The 27,770-nt window shown below is 38.3% G+C and overlaps 1 protein-coding gene across 1 annotated transcript; it reads left to right on the forward strand.

The window, feature by feature from the left end:
* Window positions 1-1,150: 1,150 nt before the first annotated feature.
* On the forward strand, window positions 1,151-27,392 carry SERTAD4 (SERTA domain containing 4). The gene is given in 6 exon segments (XM_070948647.1): window positions 1,151-1,174; window positions 1,176-1,221; window positions 1,224-1,450; window positions 16,447-16,705; window positions 21,555-21,670; window positions 26,673-27,392. Coding segments are annotated over 6 exon segments (1,392 nt in total).
* Window positions 27,393-27,770: the final 378 nt, after the last annotated feature.

The following is a 27,770-nucleotide window of genomic DNA, read 5'->3' on the forward strand; positions in this document are numbered from 1 at the left end:
TCTTTTAACAACCTAGTAAATCCTTAAAATGGAATTGAATGCTAGTGGTCTTTCTGAAATTCCTTGATGATATTTCAGATATGTTTTAGATCAAAATAGATGTTTGAACATGTCCAGAGTCCTGAAGATAATCATCTAACTAAAGGTAAGATAATCATCTTTTCAAAGCAATTCCCATAGATTGATCAAAAAGTAAAGCTGAGCAAAGCAGATTTTACAGAATGTATTCATTAACCACTCATCATTATCAGCGGCAGTTAATTAAGAAGTTATTAGCTCAGCCTTTTTAAAAAAAATCGGCAGCTATTCACAGGGTTGCAGAGCTCCTGGAAAGCTCATGGTAAATAAAGTCTTACTAAATTGGACCTGATGTTGAAATTGATAACTAGTTCTCAGTTCCTTATTTGCATGAAACTTTGAAACAGAGGCTGGTATATGGAGCCATCATTCATATAATGCCCCTAATATTAAGCGCAGAACTATCCTTTGTCATAAATTGATTTTATTTACTTTTAGAAATCTATAAAGCTGTCTAACTCTCAAAACCCACTCTGGGCCAGAAAGCCCACCAGGTACAAATAGGGCAAAAAAGCAAAAACGAGTCGCCCAGCAACATCTGGTAGCCAAAGAGGCTGTATTGTGCCTCCCAGACCCAGAAGGAAACTCTTATCCTGCGGATCAGCCACCTCCTCTAAAACGCTTGGCCTTCCAGCTTCTCATCTGGTTCCTATCTGCGCTTGCCTTGACTTGAGGAGATGAAAGGACTGCTGGAAAAAAAAAAAAACACGCACACACACAACGCAGGGCTCCGTAAACAACAATGGTCTCGTTGAGCCGAGCAAATTCAGCCCTAGCCCGTGCAGCAGCAGGAGGAGCCCTTCTGCACCTCAGGGATGCGGGGAAGAGGACGGGGGAGGGCGAAGGGTCTTAACCCCTCGGGCGCGAGGGCTCCTTTCGTCCTTGCTGGAGGTGGCGGAGTGCCGGAGGTTTCTCGAGAGAGCCTTTCGTTGCTTTCCCTCCCCTTTTGCTTAGCCTGCCAGCTGCGGCGGGAGCCTTTAGAAGGCGCGGGTAGCGTTCCTTTCCGTTTCTAACCCCGGGGGCACCCTGAGCTTAGAGATCTGTGTGTGCGTGTGTGCGTGCGTATGTATGTATGTACAATATCATATCCAGGGGTTGTACATGAATGCGCAGAAACAGGACCGACTGGTTTCACACGCTCCTTCGCTTTGGGAGCGAGAGGCTCTTTCTTCATCAGCATCAACCACAACAGCCTCCTGCACACCAGCGAGGGCGGGAAGGAGGAGACTGTCCTCCTCCTCCACCCCCGCCCCCCTCAACCCCGCCGCCTTCCCCGGAGAAACAGCGGGCACTGAGGGCAAGCCTAAAAGAGGCCGCCAGCGGGATTCAGAGGGAGGGAAGTATCGCCGCCGCTAGCCACGCAGAGCCGCGGGTAAGAAGAAGAAGACAGTCCGGCAAAGCGACTCGGCGTTGGCTGGAGAGGGGAGGCCTTTACGGGGCGGCGGGGGAGGGGGGTGAGGGTGCGCGTGAAGGGGTCCAAGGGTTGGCCTGGAGGTGGGAGCTATTTTTCTGGCCTCCGTTCCGCTTCTCCAAGGCGGCATCTGCTTTCTCCTCAGGCGAAGGGTGGGGAGGGGGGGACGAAGGGACGGGACATAAAGCGCGCGTCCCTCTTAAGGTGTCGGGGCGGGGGGAGGGGGACGACGGACAACGGGGCGGGGGGGGTGGTGGCTGAGGGAAAAATCAAAGAAGATGCAGAGTGACCAATCCTAAGGAGAGGGCGGGATCCAGTTGAGGACTCAGGTTGCCCTTTTGGAGCGAAAAGGGGAGACAACGAAGAAGGGGTGTCCGGTATGTTTGTCTGGGGTCTTCACCGTGAGAGGCGTAGCCGCCTCTTTTCTCTCACCAGCGCCGCCGTCATCACCAGCCTCCCCCCCCCCCAATAGTCTTTGGAGATGTGCGCGCGTCTATGTGTGGAACTGGCATCCTCTGACCAGCCGTTTGAGGAAAGGGAAAACCTGGCGCTCTTCTTGCCCTCTTCTCGCGCTCTCCTCCTTCTGTTTGTCTCCCCGCCTTCGCTCGCCTTGGCTAGAAACCGCGCCAGGCTCTCCCTCTCTCTCTCTCTATGAAGGAGAAGACTCCCGACCCTTTTCCGGAGGTTATAAATAACCGGGTCGCTCCCTCTCAAACAGCCGTCTTAGTTCAGCCTCCTTTTCCCGGGGGCTCCTCGTGTGCTTAGGAGCATTCCCCCCCCCACCCCCGCAGTTTCTGCAGCGGAGTGGGGGGCGGAGAGCAGCCGATCGGCCAGTAGCTTCCCTGAGGCTTACTAGGACTGGCTGGCAGCGTCTTCAAAAACCGTGGGTGCGATTTCTACAGACGTGTTTGTGCGTTTGGGATCGTTAATAGGCGCGTGTTTTTGGACAATCACACATGCACACACACTTAATTATGTTTATATTTTATAGAGATGAGGTGCTGGCAAATGGGACTTAGGCAAACTGAAACATTCAGTTAGAGTTTTACTACTGATTTTCAGATACTATAAATGTAGACTGTCTTGCCTGTCTCTTAGTGTAATGCAGAAACACAAATAAAAAGCATGATTAATAGATTGTATATAAAGACACAAATACTGTACACTAAGGTAAATTTCTGAAGCTGAGAAGAAAAAAAAATATGGCTTTTAATGTTTGGAAATGAGCTGGTTTAGCTTATTTGCTGCCAGTATAATTCTGTTAATCAAGTAATGATAGAAAAACAATACAGAATAGCATTAAGATGGTACACGTGCTAACTATATTCTGTTTTAACTGTGTTCTGCTAATTATGTCCACTGTCACCTTGTGTCCTAGCCAATTTGGGGAGGTGTTTAGCTGTAATATTTTGCTGCAGTGCCTTAGCATTTAAAGATACATGATTCCCATTTTCCTTGCTTGCCATGATGACTCAATCATTAAAAATGTACAACTTAATGGCATCTTAAGTAAAGCCCCTAAGGTAGAGGGCAGGAATTTAAAAGAATAAAACATTAAAAAGTTGTTATAGTAACTTACTCTATTGATTTTAATTGAAATTAAGAGGTGAAGTAGCTGATGTAGACTTCTGCAAAGAATGGATTTGGTCTTGAAAGCCTGTTGCCGATATTTGTGATTCACTTCCTTGGAATCGTTCTTTTGATATTTATTTCTTTTAGTAGGAATCTTCTAAAAGTATAATAATAGCTCTTAAACTTCATGGAAAGTAGCACATGATACAGCAAAGACAACTTGTCTTTTTTCAGAATGCTTAACTTTGGTTTTGTTTGCATTATTCAGTGGACAGAAGATAAGGCAGGAATATAATTAACTCATAAACCATCTAATTTATTGTGTCAGTGACATTTGTGCACTGCTTCATTGGGGTACAAAATCAGTTGGAAAGGCAATTTTAATTGGTACTTATTTTAAAGAGAGTAATTAAAGAATCAAAAGAACCAACATGTGATTTTAGAAATCTTGGTTAAGAAGAGAAGTTTATCAACCCACTCAGGACTCCCTTGACCTGTTTTTTTCTTTAAAATTAATATTATCAACATGCCATTTTGAATTTCATGTTATATAACAACAATCTTCTATATGAAACTCAATTGTTCTAGAGATCTATAAGGGATGCTGTATTAAGATTCTTTCCCACAGTATTCATGTGATAAATGTGCCCTTTAAAAGTAATCATTCACATAAATCATGTAAAATATTTCATAGAGATGATTTATCTATGTAACTTTTCCAAGGATTTAATTCATACCAAGGACAAATGTAGTGGAATAAATCTAAGAAGCCTGCTAATAGATGCATCCCAAAGTACTGCTGTTCTATTTAAAAAATTTATATGAAATTGCTTTTAAGATAACTGGTACATTGTGTCAGAAATAACATGTATATATGCAAAGTATCAATTATCTGTATCTGTTATCAGCAGCTTGGTAGCAAAGTGTGGTACATGGAATAGAATAGTTTAGAATCTTGAACATTTTATTATTCTCAAAGTATGTATGGGTTCTTAATTGTTGTATCATATGGAAGTTTTCCTAGAACTATGGGTATACAATTCAAATTCCTAGATACAAACAAAATAGAACTTACAAATTTTCATGAATCTTCAAACTGTGTATCCATTTAAGTTTGAAAGGAGACTTACAGGTAGTTTTCATTTAGCAACTGACTCATTTAACAACTGTTGCTGTTATGATTGTGATAAAAAAGTAACTTTATGACCAGTCCTTGTATTGTTGACCTTGGCAAGTCTGTAAAGCAAAGGAAAGCTGAAGTAAAATAGTAAATTCATGATATTTCACTTAGTGGACACCTGTCACGCACAAGCAACCAGAACCTCTCATTATTCTCAGGAATAATCTCAAAGCAGAATCTTTATTGTTATTCACCTATGTTACAAGAATCTTGCCAAACTGATTATATTCCCTGGGGAACAGTCAGATAAGTCAGATTTACCAGGTACTTAGGAGCTGAGGGCATAGTGGCACAAGGAAACAACAACCAATGACTTAATAGCCAACCATCATCACCCTAATTAATAACTGAACAGCTACACGCAACCAAGCACCATATAAATACAAAGAATTTGTAGAACAGCCCAGTGCACATATTCTGGAGAGAGAAGTTCCCTGATGATGGACATATAATTATTATATTATATATGGCATATATAATGGACAGCATGAGCTCGAAAGCTTGAAAAATAAACCTTTGGTCCCAGTGACTGATTCAGACTGGATCCTAGGATCCAGGACATTATCCTGGGATATGTACATTTTACTGTACCTTCATTTACAGTCAGATAAGGCTTCAGGATTCTGGGGGAGATTGGGTCTGTGCTGCTCTCTGCAGTATAAGGACCTTAAGCTTGGCCGCCTCTTAATATCTTCCTCCTGAGTAGTTGGAGATTCCATCACATCACTTCACTTATTGACTGAATATGTACTGTGGTCATATTAGAACTGAAAAGTGAATGCAACATTTAGATATACTTTGTACCTTCAGTGACTCTGTCCTGATGTAAAAACACTTCAGACTTATTCATTGTAACTACTGCAGTTACATCTTTTTCTGATGGCATATTCTAAAAAACCTGTGTAAAAATAATGCCAGTTAATTGACACTTAATTAATCCCAACATTTTAAAAAGAAAGTGCAGGAAATAAAAAAAATTGAAATAGCTGTTTGTAGAGATTTCAGAAGAATAGTAAGGAAACCTAAGGCTATACACTGAAAAAAGAAGCATAAAATGGAAAGGGTTTTTTTAAACAAATAATTTGGGGCTTGGAGGGCATTTTTTTTTTTTTGGATAATTGGAACCCTTAAAAAAGAACTTAAAATCTTTTCTGAATAAGACCACACTGATATTTTATTTTGGGCCTATGAATACAGAGATTGTTTCCCCATTTATCATTGCCCTAAGGAAAAATAAAAAAGTAAGAATGTTTTTAAAAATGTTTTAAACTTTGGAGAACATTGTAATGTAATGTAATTCCATTACTTTTGGAAAGAAACAGAGGAATGATAATTTTTTTTTAATTGTCACCAATCCTTTTTAATAATTTTAATGAGTCTATTCATAAAATGATAATATACTAAACATTTATTATGCACCCAGAAAATACTAATATTCTTGAGTTATTTTTAAGTTTGTAGAAATCTCTATCTCTCTGTATATGTTTCTGCATGTATATAGAGAAGGAAAGAAAGTCTGTAACCATCCAGATGTTGCTACACTACAATTTCCGCATTCTTAGTCAGCCTGGTCAATGGCAAAAGATGCTAGTACCTGTAGGTCAGAAACTTTTGAAGACTGTTTTATATTTCTAATTGTCCATTAAACCATTTCTAGTCCAGCAAACCTGTGAATATTTCTCTGAAAAAACAATGATCAACAATTACCAAGGCTACCGAATTTGTTTTAAAGATGAGTATAGTGTATCAGCACTAGAATGTGATTCTGTACATGAATGCAGAAACTGTTCTGTCCCCGTCTCACACACACACACAAACAGACAGCCGGGGGTTAAATAAACTGGCAGACAACCAATTCTTTCGATAAGAGGATTGGCAGCGACCCAGTAGCTACTTGCCAAGACTTTACTCATAAACAAAATACACACAGTTCAAGAATTGTCAAGTCCAGTCCGTAATTAAATCCAAGGCAGATAATGTTGTTTCCAAAGGTGCAATGTGACTCGATAGTAGTTACTTTTGTCCGTCACAGAGTCTGAATGGCCACCTCACCCCCTTTTATACCCTGTGGGGTGTGATCCAGTGACTCAACTTAATCTCTGGCACGCCTCTTCTTCTGTTGCGCGTGCTTATCTCTGCGACGCTGCCGAGGATCCAGCCAAGACTCATCTCCCTCATTACTGTCCACCTGTGGCTGTGTGGACGTGCTTGGCCCTGGGCCTATCTCTTGACCCTCGGCGGACACCGAAGGCATTGCCAGAGAGGAGGGTCCTGGAGAGGGAGGCCTTGCCAACTCCTCTCCTTCGCTCTCGGAGTCCTCTCCTGCCGATGACACAGGCTCAGGTAACGGAGCTACAACAGAAACCTGATTTAACCCTTGTGCTGTTTTAGGGAAATAATACACATGTAATGCTATTATTATCTTAATTTCCAGTGTAATACTTAACAAAAACAAGCAGAGTAATAATTATGTTGCCAGTCAGCACTTACATGAGAAAACTATGAACCAGTGAACTAATATATGTGATATCTTATATACTTATCATATATATTAAAATTTCTTTTGTTTTAACTTATTTTTTATTTTACCATTCTGTGCAGCCCATACTAGAAGGTTCTTCCTTTAAACTTGATTACCTGTGGCCACTTGTGGCTTCCCAGATCTGTTGGTGTCTCCAAAATTGCTCCTGAATTGGAGCAATGGGGCATGGGGACATGGATTTCACAGGTAATATAGTTTAGCCTACGAAAGAGTTCATAGTTGTATATTTGGTAATCCTTTAGATTTGAAGAAGACATGCTGCTGTGCAGTTCATCTATGGACACAGTGGTGGTTCTCCTGTTCCAATCTGAAAGCACAGAATCTATTGCTCATGGTTTTCTATCAGTTTTTGATGGTGCCTGTCTTCAAAGCTGGTAGAGACTTCATAACAAATGACTCAGTAGTGGGTTCTGTCAACAGCTGAAGCTGTTAGTTCCTGTGGCTAGAATTTCTTTCATAGTGTCGTGCAATGCTTGTGCGACTGATCTCAAGACCTTTTGCCAGAGTTCATTACATTATAGAGCAACTGGCAAGGTATATAGTGGTCATCCATTATGATGATGAGTCCTATCCATATTATCTGAGCTCTCATAATTAAGGGCCCAATGCAGATTTACTCTTTGTGAGCCAAGACCTCCAGATTGGAGACCCAGTCTTGCCAACACATGCCAAAGATGGAGTGCAAAGTGCACATGTGAAATTTCTCCAGTTGTTTGATGTGCCTTTGGTACAGAGTTGATAACTCACATCCATATAGGGAAGAAGGAATAATACAGCTCTGTAGACTTTCAGCTTTGTGGAGATATGAATGTTGTGTTGATTGAGTACTCTAATATGAAGCTGCCCCAGTGCCTAGCTGATTTTGCTAATTTTGGAGTCAATTTCTTTGTCCAAAGATCTAATACTCAAGATGATGTTTACCAAGTATTTGAAGCTGTTTGCATTTGTTAGCTGGATGTCATTAACATTGTTTTTTGGTTCTATGGACTTGATGTTTGACACCAGCTGGTAACGTACTTCAGTCTTGTTCAGGGTGATAAACAAGCTGAAGAGCATAGCAGAATCTGAGAACTTGTTCAGCTGTCAAATGTAGATCGCTGACTTTGTGCACTAGGAGCACACAGCAAAGAGGATTTCTTGAATGACTGTAAAAAGGTACTTTGTGTGTTCAAGTGGCAAAAGTCAAAGAGAGAACTGTCCATTAGATATTTGATGTACACTCCTTCAGACCCTGGATAGCACGTAACAGCATGCAAGCAAAGGATAGATTGAATGGGACTGGGACTAGCACAAAATCCTGTTATCCCTCTGGAAATGGCAAATGCAGCTGATATATCACCATTGTAAAGAACCTGTCCTGTCATTCTGTTGTGGAGTATCTGAATCAATTTTATGAATTTTCTCAGACATTTATTTTAGGATGATCCAGAGAGCCTTCCTATTTACAGTATTTATTTATTTGTTTATTTGCTCATTCATTCATTCATTCATTCAGTTTCAGTAACTGACACCTAAAACATCTGTCTTGGTTCATCACAATTAACATGTGTCACACTATTGGCTAGATGCAGAAAGTAATCAATGTTTCATATTTAATTTCAAAGAGAAGCAATTTTGGCCATCTGAACTATCTATTAGAGTATTTTACTGGATTTTAACGATTTTCCTCTAATCTTGAATATAAAGATAACTATATTTCTTGCACCCCTACCATTTTATGTCTTATCTGTTCTTTATCTGGTGCCATCCAGATATACTGGATTGTACTTTTCATAATTACATATGAAATAAACTTTTCCAAATCTCCAGTTAGTATGATCAAATCATACATGAATACATTGCCAGACTTGGTTAAAGCCGCATGGTCGCCTATTGGTGAAGACGCTCGCTTCCCACCCCGAAAGTTGAGAGTTCAATCTTAGGTAGCAACAGATGTTGCTGTGATCTCTGTGTGGCATCCGGCCAGTAAATGCTCAGCTCCATCCAGTTGCCCCAACTCTACCCCAAATTAAGGGATTACAGGATTATAAAAAGGGAGTATTGCCAGACATTTGGCAATTGCTTTTCTGCTTCTATATTCATTCATTCATTCATTCATTCGTTCGTTCGTTCGTTCGTTCGTTCGTTCATTCATTCATTCACTCACTCACTTAATATGTTTGACTAACCACTTGCTGTGTGAGTGGCTAACATTCATTTAAAATATCATTTAAAATCACCAGCAGAAATTAAAATACCTAATACCTCATATTTCTACATCAATAATCTTACTACAGATAAAAAAATAAGATAAAAAAACATGACTACATGAGCTAAACCTATTTTACTGTAAGGGTACATTAACAGAATGTTGCAAGTCAGAAAGTAAAAACTTTCTGTTGCCACTTTTAACTATCTGATTTATTAGGATAGGTCCTTCCTAAGTTTTTTCCTCTGACCATTAAGCCCTTGTTGGCTCCCCACTATTCTTCTCTGATTGTTGATCAGCAGATTGTTGATAGGCAACATTGCTTTCCATTGTCCCCCAACTCCATATATTCCATTACATTTCCTTGCCTGAGGGAAAAAAGCAGCACTTTGGGTTCATCTCTTAGTTCTGTAAAGATATATATCAAGTACTGTTTGCCTTTACGTATTTTTCAAGTCAGCTTTACAACAGAAGGAAGGAAGGAAGGAAGGAAGGAAGGAAGGAAGGAAGGAAGGAAGGAAGGAAGGAAGGAAACAAAATGTGAATACAATAAAAATCCTATATTTATTGTATTGGATGGTAGACATAAAAGGTTTGCATAAAATATTGCAACTCTACCAATTATTTATTTAAATTATTTAAAACATTTATATAATTACCCATCTTATACCAAATTCTGAGTGATTCCCAATCTTTGACAACAGTTTTCTCCTTAAATTAACCATTCCCTCAATGTTATTTTTAAAAAAATAACAAAGGATTCCATATTGGAAGTATATGAATTCAGGGAAAAAATCAGTAAAAACCAAGATTCCCTGAATTCATGTGGACTATGAATAGCAGTGCAGTTTCTGCCATTTAAATTATATAGTGGTAGGTATGGTGACAATTCTGTTTTTTGATAAATTGTTGAAGGAGTAGCGGTTTTATTTCATATGTAATCTGATGAGAAAATACATTTATTATTTAAATCAATCAAAATATGTTACTGAAAAGAATTCAAGGTTCCACAAGCAAACTAGTATGTGAGATATAACCTTCCTTGAAATCTGTGTATTTGACAGGCATAATGAAGTACTATGTTGTATTACTATAAACTACTGAGTTACCTCAATAGTTTGCAATACATAAAATTGAATGTATAAATAAATGAATGAATGTGTTTGCCTTGTTGTGTAAAGTGTTTTTCAGTGACTTACCTTCATGCTGAATTTACTGGAAGTCCTGCCCTGATGTTTTAAATACCAAGTTCTAATGCCTTCTTCTAGATGAATGTATGTGGGATTAGGTATATTTGTCAATTATTGAAACATTAGAATTGTTCTGTGTTTGATTTCATTAATCTTAAACAGGAAAGAAATAACAGACAAAGATCCTGGAGGAAACAAAAAGCCAGATTGAAAAAAAAGAAAGAAAATGCTAGGGCGGTTGATATATCCACAATACATCACTTTCAAAATAGAACATATATAGTTGGTTTGTATGCAATGACTTTCTCCCCAATTGACATATGTAATTAAACATTGGACATTGGAAACATATCTCCTTTAGATTAATAAGGTTCTGCATTGTATCAGCCTTTTTTTTAACTCTGCATTAGATAAAATGGATATCTGCTTCTACAAATTGATCTTAGATTTATTTGTTTATTTTTATCATATATGTATAGCTGCCTATCTCACATGAAAGTGTCTCTGGGCAGTGCATAGGACTTAATAAAAAAACAATAAATATATAAAACCGTCAATTAAAAATTATAAAAACATGAGAAGATTATATTTTAGTCACTAAATTTAAAATCAAGTAATGCTATTGTCAAACAATTATAAATACACACTTCTTGATCCAAAGATGTAAATTCAGTATACTTTTCCTAAGTACAGATAAAAAAGAATGACTTCTTACAACTAAGAAATCAAAGAGTTTTAGAATTAGTAATGCCACATGCTGTTGCTGCAGAATTTAGGGTAACTAATGAGGCCCTACCAATACCCCACATTGCTTCTATCTCCACTCCACTTTTTGGCCTGTAGGGATTTCAGGAGATTTGCAGCATTGTTGTAACAAGTTTTTTTAAATTTAACTTCTGTTTTAGTGGCTTTCTAGAAATGCATAAATACCTTTTTTCCTTGACATTGTGAATGGCATCATTACAGTTCTCTCATTAGCATCATAATGACTCTAAAGGAATAGTAAGTGAAAATAGAATAGTTGAGAAAATGGAACAGTTGAGAAAATGGAATAGTCTATCACCCAACAGAACTGCACACATGTAATGAAATTTTAACCTTCAGGCTGCTTGGTTGCCTCAGGGTGTTTTCTTAATGTATTCACTTGGCTGGCAACATGGAAAGCCTGTGATAGCCTAAGGATTATAAACTGAATTCAATTCATATTTCATCTAGGCTTCCATACCACTGAAGTTCAGACAAATATTTGCAGTTATCAGCAGAGTTATTGTACAACTTGAAGCTTGCAAGCATGCAAAAAAAATATTTCAGAATAAAAATTGAGGAGGTGGGAAAAATCATTTCCCCAATAGTCCATAGAATATGAAACTGAATGATGGAGAGGGAAAATAATAACAAAATGGGAGGCCTGTAGAAGTGGCTAGCTGGATATGAATAGATATGTAAGATAGCTCATACACTTTGGTGGCCCTAACAAAGCAAGAATCTTATAGTATAGTTACACTACTGAATAATTGTTATACAGTATCTATGTTAATACGACTGGATAATAGCATTGGGTGAGATGATCTGTCACTATGGGTTGAAGTATCTGGAATATGCTGATGATACCCAACTCTATATTTTCACCCCTGGTCATCGAAGTGATAATGTTGGTGTTCTCTTGTGGTGCCTGGAGGCTGTGGGGATAAATGGGGGACAACAGGCTTTGACTGAATCCTGGCAAGACTGAATGGCTTTAGGTACATGGATCTCCAAGATCCAGGGCTTTGACATCTTTAATGCTGCTTGATAGGGTGGTATTAACCCAGATGGATCCAATCTACAACTTGGGGGTTTTCCTGGACTCATGACTCCTGTTCAAAGACCAAATGGAAGTAATGGCTAGGAAAGCTTTTGTGCAACTTCAGGTTGTGTGCCAGTTGTGGCCTCTCCTAGATCAGGAGTCCCTAGATCAGTCATTCAAGCCTTACTCATCTCACAGATGGACTATTGCAATACACTCTACATGGGGCTACCCTTGAAGACCATTTGGAAGCTACAGTTGGTGCAGAGTGCAGCAGCACTGGCAGTTTGTGTAGCCCCAAATGTAGTGTAGATGGGTTTTATATTGCAAGTTTTTGGCTTGGTAATCCTATAATCATTAGTGGGGAAGTCCCAAAATGCTCCTTTATTGTGGAAAGTTAGTCTACGTTCTCAAGGAGAAGATTGATTTTCTGTAATCAAAGGTACAGCAACAAAATAACAAGAATATCCCACTTCAAGTGCACTAAAGATAGTATGCCTCCCACAATATATCAGACATAACATTTATAATTCCCACAATATATTAGACATAACATTTATAAGAGATTTGGGGTGTAGATTCAGATTCAGATTGACAATTTCCTACAATTGAGTGTCTTGCTCACAGACATTATGTTATGATGATGTGAAAATGATGGGACATTGTGTTAATGACACAATTGTTTAATTTGAATCATTTAATTTGAATTCATTCTGCTACCTTCCTTTGACATGTAGAATATGCATTGAGGTAAAAGTGGAACACATATTTCATCCTTAGCCCAATAGAAATATTGCCAAACTTTAACCATTCATATTTGGCAATTAAGAGAGATAGACAAACATTAGCCTGTGAATTGAGCTGTAGTCCTTCTATGCACAAGAGTAAATGCAGCCTCTTTTGATTGTTGACTGAAATGGCAAGATGGTCTGCAGGCATGTAAACACTATCCAGGGGAAATCTGGAATGCCCCTCATTTGTAATATTCTTAATCTCTTAGTCTCATAAGAACAATGGAGACAGTGAGAGCACTTCTTCATTTTCTCAAGGCATGGCTGGAACTCCAGGTTGATAAAGTCTACAAAGTCTACAAAGAACTCTCCTTGTTGTCTTAAATGAATTGAAGTTTCCAGGACCAGGCAAATTATGTTGTAATTTGAAGGAGCTGGCAGAAGTTATTTCAGAAGAAATGATAATTATCTTCAAGGAACTAGTATAAGGGCAAACATAGTTCCAATATTTAATTAGGATGAGGTTGGGGGAAAATTTTGACTTTTAATGTTTTTATTTTTTTATTTTTTTTATTTTATTTAACTTATATGTTGCCCTATCTCCAACGGACTCAGGGTGGCTCACAACAATAAAATCCACAATAACCACAATATAAAAATAAAATACCTAATTAGACCAGATAAAAGTTAAAAACCCATATAAAACCTCATCAGTCCAGGCCGGGGGACTTGAATAACCAAATTTTTAATTCGTGGCGGAAAGTGCGAAGGTCAGGGGCCAGCAGGAGCCCCAAAGGGAGTTGATTCCAGAGGGTGGGCGTGCCTACAGAGAAGGCTCTACCCCTGGGGGCCGCCAGCCGACATTGTCTAGCCAACGGCACCCTGAGCAGGCCCTCCCTATTGGGCACGAACCGGGCGATGGGAAGTTGTTGCTGGCTGCAGGTGGTCCACCAAATATCCTGGGCCTAAGCCATGTAGGGCTTTATAGATCATCATTTTAATGTTTTTAATTCTTAAATGTTTTTTATAATGATTTTAAATGCATTGTGAGCCACCCTGAGTCTTCGGAGAGGGGCGGCATACAAATTGAATTAATAATAATAATAATTACAGAGCTATTTGTTTAATGGCTATCCCAAAATAAATTATGAAGCCACATTTCTGTGAATTATTGGGAAACAGTGGCACTATCACTGAGGGGTCAGCATGGGTTTGTCAAAACCAAGCCATGTCAATTATATTTTCTTTTACTTTGACAGAGTGATTAGTTTACTGGACTAAGTGAATGCTGTAGATATCTTGATTTTAGCACTTGATTTGACAAGTTCAGGTATGATACCCCTGTGGATAAAATGGATAAATGTGGAATAAAAGAAACTTGGTCCACTATATTTGCAATTTGTTGACCAACCATACCCAAGGAGGTCCTATTACTTCACTGCTCTGGAAGAAAGTTAACCCTGGGATTCCATCATCATATGAATGATATTTAACAACATTATAAATAACTTAAAACAAAAGGGAGGGAAGTTGTAGTCTAATATGCAGATGGTATCAAACTAGAGAGACTGGCTACTAACTTAGAATACAAAATTATAATCTAAAATGAGCTCAGTAGGCAAATTTTCAGAAGTGGTTTGCCATTGCTTGTTTCCTAGGGCTGAGAGAGGGTAACTGGCCTAAGGTTATTCAGCTGATTTCATGCCTAAAATGGGACTAGAACCCACAGACTCCTAGTTTCTAGCCTGATGCCTTTAATCACTGCATCAAACTGGCTCTCTGACCATTACAGGATCAAAGAGGATGTAGCAGTTAAAAGGCCCAAAGCAATTTTGGGTTGAATTAACAGAATTATTGTTTCCAGATTGCAGAAAGTAGTATTTTTGTTGCAATTAAGCTGATTTAGCTATATTTGGGAGTATTATGCCCAGTTTTTGGAATCACACTTTAATAGAGATGTAGACAAGCTAGAATATATTCAAAGAAAATTTGTCAGGATGAAAAAAGATTAGAAGCCAAGGAAAAGTTAAAAATGCAGGCATATTTAATTTGCCAAAGTTCTTACTAGGAAGAGATATGGTAGGGGTCTACAGATATCCAAAAGGCTATCCTATTTAAGAGGGGCAGATCTGTTTTCTGTTGAAACTGAAGATTGGATTAAATGATTTAAACAATCCCTGTCAACTCATCCATTCTTTGAATTCCCCTTTAACTTTCATTATTAATTTTGCCAGACAGATTATAATTCTTAACACAATATCAGCTTTTGATTCTTTATTTATTACCAGCACCCGTGCACTCTTACTTTGGAGAAAACATGCCTTTTGGCAGTCATCAAATCTCTTCAAAATATTCAAGATGGAAAACAGAATTATTCTTGTTTCATGAAGAGTAGGAAATAGAGCTGAGGAGACATCTGGCTTGTGTGCCAAGGAGTATACACAGTACTGTAGAAAGCACATTGTAATGTGGGTTGCCTCTCCTTCTCAGAAATGCTGCTTCTCCCTCTCCCTTTCCTTCTCTTGCAATGGGATTGGATAGATGGTTTACAGCCTGGCTCTGGCCCCGGAATCCCAGCTCCTGTTTAATATTCTGCTTGCTCCACTGATGTTGTGCTTGGCTCCTGTGGGATTGCAACTCACCGCTTGAAACCAGAGCCAATTTTCTGTCTTAATCTCAGTGTTTTGACTGGAGGCAGATCCAGTTCAACCCAATAGGAGCTGGTGGAAACAACTACCTAAGAGTCTCGCTCTGTTTCGCTTGGGGAGGTAAAGAAGAAGGAAGAAGGGAGGGGGAGACAGAAAGAAAGAAAGAAAGAAAGAAAGAAAGAAAGAAAGAAAGAAAGAAAGAAAGAAAGAAAGAAAGAAAGAAAGAAAGAAAAAGAAAGGAGAGAGAGAGGCAAAGAGAGGCAGGCCAACCAACAAGCCACTCGTAAGAAACAAATACACAATGCCGTCTCTGGGATCGGTGTATCTGTAGATAATAAAGTGATTCCTCTGCAGTTGGATATATTGCTCAGATTGGTTTTCTTTCTTTCTTTCTTTCTTTCTTTCTTTCTTTCTTTCTTTCTTTCTTTCTTTCTTTCTTTCTTTCTTTCTTTCTTTCTTTCTTTCTTTCTTTCCTTCCTTCCTTCCTTCCTTCCTTCCTTCCTTCCCTCCCCCCCTCTTTTTCTTTCTTTATTCTTTCTCTCTCTCTCTTTCTTTCGCTGTAGAGGAAATCTGAATTAAGAATCGTGAGCGGCAGCCAAGGGCTTTTGGGCAGACGGTCAGTGAACGGGGAGAAAGGGTTGCCTTGCTTGGGGAAGGGCTGCGATTTGAACCATTTGGCTGGACGTAAGACGAGACCGGCGGCGCTTCCAAATGCATCGCGAAGGAACGGGTGATTGAGTTCTCGGGATCGTCCTCCCCATTTAAGCAATAGGTGAAATACAAGGTGCTGAAGGGAAAATCGGAACCGACGGAGACGTTCTGAGCCGGCTGCGGGAACTGACTGAGGCAATCGGCGTCGAGAGGAGGGTGAGAGAGGGCAACGGGTGCAGAAGGCAAGCGAGAGCGGGAGGCACCGGTCCCTCGGGGCCGTAGGAGAAGGCCAAGGGCTCGGCGGAGATACCAAATGCCAGCTTGACTGCAGAGCGCAGGCACGCAATGGCCGCTGCCGGATAAGGGTACGCCAGGGCAGGGCGAGCTTCGCGGGCGCGTGGCGGGGGAGGTAGGAAAGGCGGCGGCTGCCCGACCTGACTGGCCGCGCTATCTTTGTCTCCGTTTGCAGATCGGAGGCGCCGCGATGACTCTGGTGCTGCCCCTGAGCAGCTTCTGCGAGCCCATTGTCTCTTCCGAAGGAGCCGGTGAGTTCCAGCCGCTGTGGGAAGCGCGCTGTTGCAGTAAAAGCAGCCCCGCCTCGGATGCCGTCGCCGGCAGCAGCAGCAGCAGCAGCAGCAGCAGCAGCACCGCCCAGGGGCAGGCGCAACAGCCGCCGCCGCCGCAGGGCAGCGACGACCGGACACCGGTTGGGCAGCCTCCGCCCTCAGGTAACGCTACAGAACAGCTCGCCCTCCTCCCCGGCTTCTCCTGGAGCGCAATGCAGCGAGTGTAGAATTACTCCCGCTGGGTTCCTCCCAATCGTCCTGGGAGGTAGTGGGTGCTCAAGGACTGACTGGTCAGAAATCCACCAGAAATCCACCAGAAAGCTTCCATGATGGAGGGGACGTGGGAACAAGTCCCAGTCCAACGTCTTAAGCACTCCAGCACACTGACTCGGTGGCTGTTGCTAGGTTCTGCTTTCATTTCTCTCTGCAACCAATTTGTCAGGCAGATTTAGAGTGGGAATGTTTAGCTCCGGATTATTACTGGAGATTTAGGAAAGGCCTGAACTGATTCAAAATCTTTCTGATTCAGGATCTTGTTTGTAAAGTGGGTGAACAAATCGGCTTTCCGCTAATGGAAATTTCACCAGCAGGGCAAGAGGCAAAAACACTTCGGTTTTGGCTGCTGCTTTCCCTCAGTTTCTGGTACTCAGAGGAGAGCTTTGTCCAAACATGGGCATTTCATGCAGTTAACATAGTAAGAGGCCACTGATGTGAAAGGCAGGGGTGGAGTAGGGGGCTGATGAACCAAAAAGAGATGCATTAGGACAAACTGCTCTATGGAAAATCTCTGTAAGGTAAAAGTTAATGCTTTTCATGGAGAAGCTTTTGCTTGAACTGATCCTATGGCTGCTGGATAACATTGGAGGGTGATCTCTGTTCTCTTGGCTGCTTTGCTTTCCATGTTGCAAAAGCAAAAGGGGGCCAATCTGTGTACAATCTTTGTATAGGTGGTGCAGCAATGGTTATGACTTCTGATGATGAATTAGATTTAGTGCAGGCAAAGGCCTCCTTTGCTGGTTCTCTTGTCAATGGATTGTCTCTCTAACATCCTCTTTGTCTTACTCCATTCAAGGGTAATCGTTTGATTACTTTTTTTGGAAAAAAAAAAGCACCTTTCATAAGTTTCTCAAATTTTCTTTCTTAATTGTTAGATTTTTCTGAGTTCTGGTGAGAAAAATATGAATGGAGAAAAATATGAACTTCAAAGTAAATTCAACTTCTAGTCAGATGCTTGATGGTTTGTTTTTCAAAATGAGAGGCATTTTCCAACTTAATCTCAATTTTCCTATGTGAATGGTGCAGATGAGCTTTGGAATTTACATAATATACCTATATTTAAAGAGAGAATGGAGAGAAGTGGAGGTGGGTGTCTTTTGAGGGTAGACCTTATAAACCGAGGATGACATGATAAAATTGTGCCTGGATTGTATCACATTAGGCAGTCTGGTGGAGCTCCTTGTATGATGCTCCATAAAAGGTGGACATTTTTGTTCCAAAATCAAACCACAGTCACAGAATTAGATATCAAGTAGAATTATAGCACATCTTTATTTTTTGTCATTTTGAACTATTTTAGTTTGTATGGCAGTATATTTAATGACAAGGCTCCCCCGGTAAGCTGAAATGTCATGGACTGCTTAAACAAGACTCTTGTTTGATCCCCATTTAAGAATAATTTCTCCCTCCCTCCCTCCCTCCCTCTCTCCCTCCCCCCCTCTCTTTTTCTCTCTGAGTGTGTGTGTGTTTCATCCCATTGAGTTCCTACGGTAAGCCCCATCCCCTGTCTGAATTTAGGATAAATCCTGGGATTTTTAGGGAAGAGGCTTTGACTTCCTTCCAGAGGCAATTTTTGAACTGATCTCAGTGTGATGGTTTAGGAGAGTATTTCTCCCTTCACTGCTTTGTGTTTGTGAGAAGAAAAATGAAATAGTTTATAGAGCAACCCTTAGTTTTGTGTTGGAACTCCCTGAATTGAAATCTCCTTTAACCAAAGTTATCCAAAACAAACTGGAGCCAAGTGGTTTCACATCTATGTGAATTAACTAACTTTAATTTAAATGAATATTTGTTCAAATTTGGACATAATATGGATTGCTGTACATTACAGTAAAAGCAGAGCCTTTCATATTACTTTAGGAAGAAAACAGACAAAGCTGAGGTTTATCATGATTTATTCCTGATTACTTGACTATGGTTCAGATGTATGTGTAGAAGAGCCTTTTTCTATAAAAGGCCATTGACCCATGAGGAGAGTCACTGGGAGAGGCTGCTTCAAGTAATGATGAATGAAGTGAGAGCTGCTGGTATATGAACCCAGTGCCAAAAATAGAGCTTTCTGCCTTGCAAGCTTGCATAGTTCTCTTGCTTTCTGTTTCTGCACATTAAATAAGACCATAGAATGCATTCAGTCACCTAGCTGCAGATTTCCCATCCTGAGTTTAAATAAGCATCTTAACTGGATTGGAGGCCTCTCTGGTTCTTCCTTACCTCTGATTTCAACTATATATGAGCATACTATAGTTGTTTTATGATTCTACAAAAGCTTAAAGATGCTTTATGTTAAATTTGGCTTTAGAATTACACTCGAAGCATGATTTAAATATATGTTACAAAAGACCTCTAAGAAAGAAGGCTAAAATTTAAAATCCATATTAATAAAATAAACTGGATAGTGATCTATGAAGCATTCCCCTCCCACAATGCTGGCAATGGTTTAAATGTTTTAATGTTTTCTTTGTAGTGCTACAAACATTTTTAGTTGCCAAAACAATATTTTAGACATAAATAACCATATATACAAGTCTTATTCCAACTTTGATAGTTAGCATCAAAAATGATAATAGGATTAAGTCCTTTAGTACCCTCTTTGAAAATGAAGTTTGTGCCCACTTCATTTTGTATAGCTTTTATTTCAAGTTTAAAAAAGCATGGGGAAAATACAATGATTCTCAAACAGGTACCCATATTAAATGCTAGCAATAATTAAAATTTTACTCTCTGTGGTAGCACACTGTCTGATTGGAATACCATGATTCAGACTAAATTGTGGTATCCATCGGGCTCTAAAGAGTTCAGAGTAATTACATCTTGGTTACCTGTTCCAAATCACTTCCTTTATATCGAATTTAAAGAACATTTCAAATTGGTTTAGAGCAAATTATGCATATTTGATACACAAATTACAAATAAGATTTGTCTACCCATAAGGACATTGTTCCTTCTTGTCAGAAGGGGTCATACAAATCTACTTTATCTTCTACAATAAGAGAGCTGTTGTGAAAGAGATAAAAATCTGAAAAAAATAAAAAAAAATGCAAGCACTTGAGACAATAACAGCAGCATCTTCCATTTGTCTACTCACATTTCAGGGGAAATTATTTATTAGAAGTTTGGCCAATGAGAAATCAAGTTCTACAGACATTATCTCATTTAAAATGCAGTCATGTGGTTTTTGGGGTGGGGAGAGCATAAAATACTGTGCAATACCATTTGTGGTACAAGAGAAGGCTGCTTATGGAGATGGAAGTTGGCTGCAGAGCAGGGGTAGGTTCTAACTTTTTTTACTACTGGTTCTGTGGGCGTGGCTTATTTTGTGGGTGTGGCTTGGAGGTCATGTGACTAGGTGGGCATGGCTAGCTGGTCAGAGTCATTTCTGGAAGGTCCTCGCACTTACGACCAGTCCTCGCACTTATGACCCGACTCATTTGTTTGCTTTTAACAGCAGAGGTTGTTGGGAAAAATCTGCTATTTTGGTGCTTTCAAGGACCAAAAAAGTAGGATCTAGACCAAATAGAGGTTTTAGGTCAGAAAAATATACTGCTCAAAAAAATAAAGGGAACCCAAGCAGAAGACATCCGAGATATGAATGAATGAAATAACCTTATTAAATACTTTGTTCTTTACCTACAGTAGTTTATACACTGCTCAAACAACTAAAGGGAACACAAAACTACTGTATGTAACGAACAAAGTATTTAATAAGGCTATTTCATTCATTCAGATCTCGGATGTCTTCTGCTTGTGTTTCCTTTATTTTTTTGAACAGTGTATATATGATAGGTTTGACATGATATGATAGCATCTAAAAACCAATGGGAGGAGACATTTCTAAAAAGTGAGAAATGTTACCACTTTGTCTTTCTTCCTTAGCTGTCGCAAAGCTCATCAGGTTTTATGAAGTGGGAGTTCCCCTTCCACAAAGGAACTCTAAGAGTTTTGGCTTCCATAGAATTGGTTTATCTCAGCATTACTCATTCATCTTTATTAACATTTTAAATAGCATCATTCAGGAACATATAAGCATATGATGAAATATGAGATGATGAAAAAGGGATAAAAAAAGTTTTATTTTCAAGAATATCTGTCGTAATTTCAATAAATATATTTCTGGTTAAACCAATCTTGAGGATTATAAATAGCTACTGTTCATTAGCAATGTATTAAAATTATTGGTCTTTTTAAGATGGCATAGGTGCTTATTTTAAAAAAGAGTTCAGTGATGAAAGCTGCAGGGTTTTTTTTCCAGATGGGTTGGATGCATAGGATAAAACTTTCTTAAAGTCAAGTATATAAAAAATGTCTAAACTGTAACAACTATGCTTAAATAAACAGATTTCTTTCTTATAAATCTTTTGGAAAAGCTTCTATTGCTTCAATTTATTTTTCAGATAAACTGTTATTAAATATGATAGATAGATAGATGATAGATAGATAGATAGATAGATAGATAGATAGATAGATAGATATTCCTGTTTCTTTTTACTGCATCGGAACACACACATACATATATATATGTCCAAAGCAGTAAAGACAAGCTGGAATATTTTCTCTTTTATATTTTTTGCACTGGTGATGTCACCTCATTTGGATAATGAAATATCTGCAAGAAAACAACCAAGCTCAGAGAACACCAAGAATCCCTCATTTCAACTCTGAGCTACAAACATTCTCCTTTATTGGTCTTTGTACCTGTCAGACACAGTTTACACCATATGTAATCTATTTCCCACAGTATTACACCACAGAGGAAATCCAAACCCTGTAGCACCATCTAAGGTCACATATTTTAAAAGAAAGTATGTGGAAGAAGAAGATTTTCATCCACCACTCAGTAATTGTACACCCAAAGTAAGTTTCAAAAAGCTATTACTTCTGAGTTTCTTATTTCAAATTGTATAATTTCTATTTGCTTGAGTGCAATGCATTTCAGTTTCCATAAATAGTGGTATGTTTTTGAAAAAAAAGTATGTCTCCTTTTTCTAAACATGTAATCTGTTAATATAAACAAGTTGATTCTTTAATTTTCTTTATTGCTATCAATTCTGTTTTAGTGAAGAAAATTTGGACTGGGAAATTCTTTTGTATCAACTCAGAAATTAATAGTCTCTTGGCATCATGAGAATGTAACTTTCCCTCTGCTGTTCATAAATGATCATTGAACAAATGGTTTATGGTTTGTTGAGTATAGTATCTTTCTCACTCAAAATATTGAATGCACCTTCCATTGCATGTAAATTTATTTATTTATTAAACATACATGCTGCCTAACTCACTTAGAGATAACTCCAAGCAGTGTACAATCAATAAAAGCAAGAAGATGAAATATTAAAGCATTAACATAATAGAAATGAACACTAAAAAAAATGCACCGTCAGATAGATAGAAAAGGTAAATAAGTCACTGTCTGTAGATTTGTATATATGTGTTTTATATAATCATATGTACTTAGTTTGTTAGTGTAATTATGGATTGAAAATGTAAATTTTAAGAGAGAGAAAATTTGTATATTCTCTCTTTTCGTTTTTGTTTGTTAATATTTTTAAATTCAATAAAGTTTGTTTTTAAATTGAAAAAAAAAGTAAATAAGAAATGAACACTAAAATTGACTTAAATCTTAACAAAGATTTAAGGAATCTTTAAGGAAGATTCTTACCCTGGCTTAGGGCCAGGGTACTTACGAGACCGCCTTCTGCCACCAATAGCCTCCCACCGGCCAGTACGCTCGCACAGAGTGGGCCTCCTCAGGGTGCCGTCCGCCAGACAATGTCGGCTGGCGACCCCCAGGGGGAGAGCCTTCTCTGTGGCGGCGCCCACCCTCTGGAACAACCTTCCCCCAGAGTTACGTATAATAACAGACCTCCGGATTTTTCGTCGGGCCCTGAAAACCTATTTATTTCAACAAGCTGGGCTGGCCTGAGTTAAATTTTAAATTGATTTTAAATTGGGTTATCTTAATTTCGGCCAAAACATTTAATTATTTTAATATTGTTCTTAAATTTTGTATGCTTTGTTTTTATCTTGGCTGTGCACCGCCCTGAGTCCTATTTGGAGAAGGGCGGTATAGAAATTTAATAAATAAATAAATAAATAAATAAATTTAAGGAAGCAAGATGCACACGGGAGGCATCAGAGATAAATCAGAGATGACCATTACTGGCTATGTTCCTACATTATAGAAAGCCAGAACCCGGAAGAGTCCTGGTGTATCAGGAACAAAACAAAACAAAACAAAACAAAACAAAACATGCAGATGTATACTCCTACGCCCCAGAAATGGCTCAGCAAACCCATAGATGCTCTTTCCATGATACATTTACTGTAATATATGGACCAGAGCTGGAAGCCATGGGTTGTCCTTGGACCCCATTCTAGGTTGTTTGGGAGTCTCAAATCAGGGTTTATAGTTGACACATCTTTTCTTCCCAATGTTAGTTTACTGTACCATATCATGTGACATATAAATGGAGTCAGTATCTTTGCTAGCTCTGATTATTTTCAAGCTAGGGGAACAGGAATTCAGTATTCTGATTGAGATATAAAATATGAAGCAAGCAATCTAATTCTATATGTCTAATAATAATTTGAAAAAAATGGCAATTTACTGTCTTTTAGAAACAAAATAAAATCTAACTTCTAGGCCAAATTGTCTGGCTTGTCTTAGAGGACTGGTCAAACCTTAGCATTCTATACAAATTTGTATTATTTTATAAATCTAACATCTTTTAATTCAGATGTTACTTTTTACTCATAACAAGGGAAAGAAATGGACCAAATAGCATTCTGTTATATGGAGATGAAGACACAAAGGTTCTGTCTAATGAACCTGTTGAGCCAATTTAAATCCCAGACAATAAGGCCAATTCATTAAACCTTTAGAAAATAATATCCATCTCTCATTTTCAAATAGAGGCACCATTATCTTTATGAAGTTATGAAAATGACAGGAAATCTTAATTATTAGCATGGTTAGCTTGCTCAAAAAAACTTGTGCTAGAGTGATGAGTAGCCACAGGGAATAAAGTCTCAACTTCAAGTGGCACAAAATCCTTTCCCTCCAGAACAAGATCCTGCTGTTAAAAAAATACTGCCTCAAATTCACAGAATAGATAAACAGGGTCATGTAAACCATATTGGGGGAAAAATCCTTATTGGATTATTTGTACTATCCAACGAGTAGTCATAGAGTCCAACCTGCCAAGATCTTAAAAACTCATGACGGTAAACTAAAGACATTAAAAAGTGAGGAAAAAATGTAGCTCAGATCATAAATGACCATCTTGATTTAATATAGCAGTAGGTTGTGCAATTTTGGTTTAACCACATTGAGACTTGAGTAGGGGGCACATTGTTTTTAAAGTAAGCAAGTGTTGTATAAAAGTTTGCACTGAATGACAAGAGTGGTCTATTCTTGCCCTGTGATCATATAAATCAGGGATGTCTAACCTTGAGAACTTTAAGACTTGTGGACTTCCAATTTTTGGAATTCCATGGCCAGCATTCTATATTGCTTGAGGAAGTTTCATAGCCTTCCAGAAGGGTGTTTGAGGGATGCAGTAGAAAAAGGTGATAGAAAAGCCTTCTGGGGGTTTTTCCATTCAGATATTCAGCACCCATGTTAATAATAATGATGATGGCAATCATAATAGCAACAACAAATGTACAGCAACAATATCAATAGTGCAGTTGCTTTATACTTAACTCTGTTTGGGGGTGGGGGTGTAAGTGATTAAAAAAACCCTCAGTAACATTAAAATTTGTTTCTATTCACCTGGCTTTCTTTATTAAGACAGGTAGTAAAATTACTATCATTGTGTTAATTGTGTATAGATGCTAATTTATAACAAAAGCAGAATTTCTGCAAAGAGGAAGCTTTATTTTATGGCTTTGTTTAGGAATCAGTGATACAGAACATGTTTCTTCAATGCACTGTCTGAAAACTTTAATATTCAAGAGAGAACTAACACAACACACACACACACACACACACACGAGAGAGAGAGCGAGAGAGGGAGAGGGAGAGGGAGGGAGAGAGAGAGAGAGAGAGAAAGAGAGAGAGAGAAATTGCTTCTCCAGAACAGCACTGTAGTGCAATAATATTTTACTGCATAGCTGCACAGATTTTTACCTGTTCTGTTCTCCATTATCTCTTTCTTTTTCTCATAAGTATCTCATTATGAAATTTGACACCAGGATAACAATCCTTGGGACTAATTTTTTTCTCTTTTCCGCCTGTAATAACACAGATAAGGAAAACATTGCAAGGTTGTTATGTTGCCTGGACATCTGGAAATTCAAAATTCATTCGCCAAGGAATGTTAGAATTCATGGTTCATTTAGACCATGACTTTTTTGCTAAGTAAGATTGCTAAAAATAATAGTGATTTTTTTTTTTGTAAAATAGAAAGGATTCCTATGGGAACTAGAACAGAGACCAGTAGATAGCTTTACAGCAATCATGAAACAGCCTACCAGATATTTATCAGTTTGTAACCATAAACAACAGTCATTGCAATCGAATCAGGTTTTGAAGTGAACAATTAATTCTTTTTAAAATTACTTTACCTGGTGCTGAAATTTTATGATATTTTTATATAGAAACATATGAATTAGTGTATGTACATGTTTGAATTAGTGTATGTACATGTAATTCTGAATAACACATGAATCCCAAATCCTTATAATCTGCTATTTTTGTTGCTTTTCTAAAATTACAGTACGTAATTAATACTAGATTTAGCACCAAACCTACTAATAGTTTATTTATTTATTAAATGTATATACTGCCATATCTGACATGATAAAATTTTATAGCATACATTAAAAAGTATACAATTAAAGAGCCTTGGTGGTGCAGCAGACTAAAGCACTGTTAAGTAACACCAGCTGCCTGCAATTACTGCAAGTTCAAATCTCACCAGGCTCAAGGTTGAGTCAGCCTTCCATCCTTTTGAGGTAGGTAAAATGAGGACCCGGTTTGTGGAAGCAATAAGCTGACTTTGTAGAAAAAAGAAGACCGCTTGTGGGGGGGCAAAAGCCCTACTAAGCAGGTATATACAAAAGTATGAAGGCTATTGCTTAACGCATTGTAAGCCGCCCTGAGTCTCCGGAAAAGGGCAGCATATAAATCGAACCAATAAATAAATAAATAAATAAACTCATGATCAAGACATAGCACAAAGTATCACTCAACAACCAAGGCTCTGTTATAGTCAGTAAAATAATATCAAACTTCAACTGTTCTGCATAATAGCTCTGTCTTGAAAGTCTTATGGAAGGACATCAGATTTGGTGCCGACCAAATCTCCAGAAGGAAGCTGTTCTCCTAAAATTATTATACTTTTTCACATATTGTTCTATTTAGTAGCACATTTCTATTAAAAGGACTCTTCAAAGATGCATTGGTATTGAATTACTAAGCATCAAGCACTGTGGTTTCTTTCAGTTGCTAGCTAAATCCAGTTTCCTTCATTTAGGAAGTCTTACTTTGGTGATAAGGTTGAATATACTCAATATTAAGCTTCACAGCTCCCAATGATATTTGTGAGAGTTGAATAATAATGGACAATAAACAACAATGGAACCACTTAACCATAAAAATATAATAATTTATTAAACTTGCATGCTGCCTGTTTAATAGGGCAGCTCTGACTCTGGGCAGCTCACAATGATCAAAGAAATTGGAATAAAATTAATAGAAGATAAAGATAAAAGATGATCTAAACTCTCCTGTGCAAAAGAGATTGAACTGCCCAAATATTATATGATGCATGGATGGATAAAATCTCAGTGGCATGATTCAATTAATTAATATTTCATTCATGTTTATTATTATTTCCTCTCTCTTGTTTAGACAATCTCTGTATTTGAGGAGCGGGCACATATTCTTTACATGTCTTTGGAAAAACTGAAGTACATTGATGACCCTGAAGTCTACCTAAGGAGATCTGTTCTCATAAATAATTTAATGAAAAGAATTCATGGAGAGATTATCATGCAAAACAACTGGTGCTTCCCTACTTGCTCTTTTGGAGGTACTTCAAGTCAAGAGTGGTTCATGTCTCATGACTGTCCTTATAGGAAGCGTCTTCGGATGGCACGGGAGGACTGTGAAAAGATCCACACATGCTGTTTTTATCAAGAGTGTGGCAGCCATTATTTAAGTTTACCATTATCTACTAATTCTGCAGTGGGGAATTCCACTGCTTCTGTATCTTTACCAAGTTGTTCCCAACAAGTGGACTATGGTAGCAACAGTTCCTCTGTTTACAGGAGTGACGAACATATACATGCCAATGAAATTTTTATTACAAATGCTGGGCCACATGATAATCAGGACAAGTCAATATTCAGTAATGAGAAAGGAGGCCATGATATAGATCGAGAACATGCTTCAGACTGGGAATCTATGAAAAGTGATCATGTCACAGAATGTAAAAACAAATATTACAATTATTTTGAGATGGGTCACGATGACAAGAGCAACATGAATGAATCTTGGAAGAAGTGTTTACGAAAAAGGGAGTGTTTACCAGGTAGCAAAATTTGTTGCAGTAAAGGAAATAAAATATGAGCCATCTTCTGAATAATTTCAGTTTATAAGCAAGCACAGTGTTGACATTATCAGAAAAAAATAAGTTTGGATCAATTTTCTTATGCTTTTATAGAACTGGTACAATTGTGTCATAAGCTTCATGGATACTTTCAGTGACTGTGGGGCACATTCCATCAAAGAGTATGTATGGTCTGCATCATGAGCTATTTATAAATACATGGGATCCTTACAAAGAGCACAGTTGCATTGTATACTTCCATTGCTAGAAGAACCAATAAACCAGATGGAGAAAATACAATTCCTTTCATGCATCCCTTTGGGAACCTAGCATGAATTAAGAGGAATCTTCTTTATGCTTATCAATGAATTATACATTTGATAAGCAAATTGTAACCA

Source organism: Pituophis catenifer, unplaced genomic scaffold, assembly GCF_029215685.1.
Source record: "Pituophis catenifer annectens isolate HBS135680 unplaced genomic scaffold, rPitCat1.0.hap2 SCAF_1, whole genome shotgun sequence".
NCBI lineage: Eukaryota > Metazoa > Chordata > Lepidosauria > Squamata > Colubridae > Pituophis > Pituophis catenifer.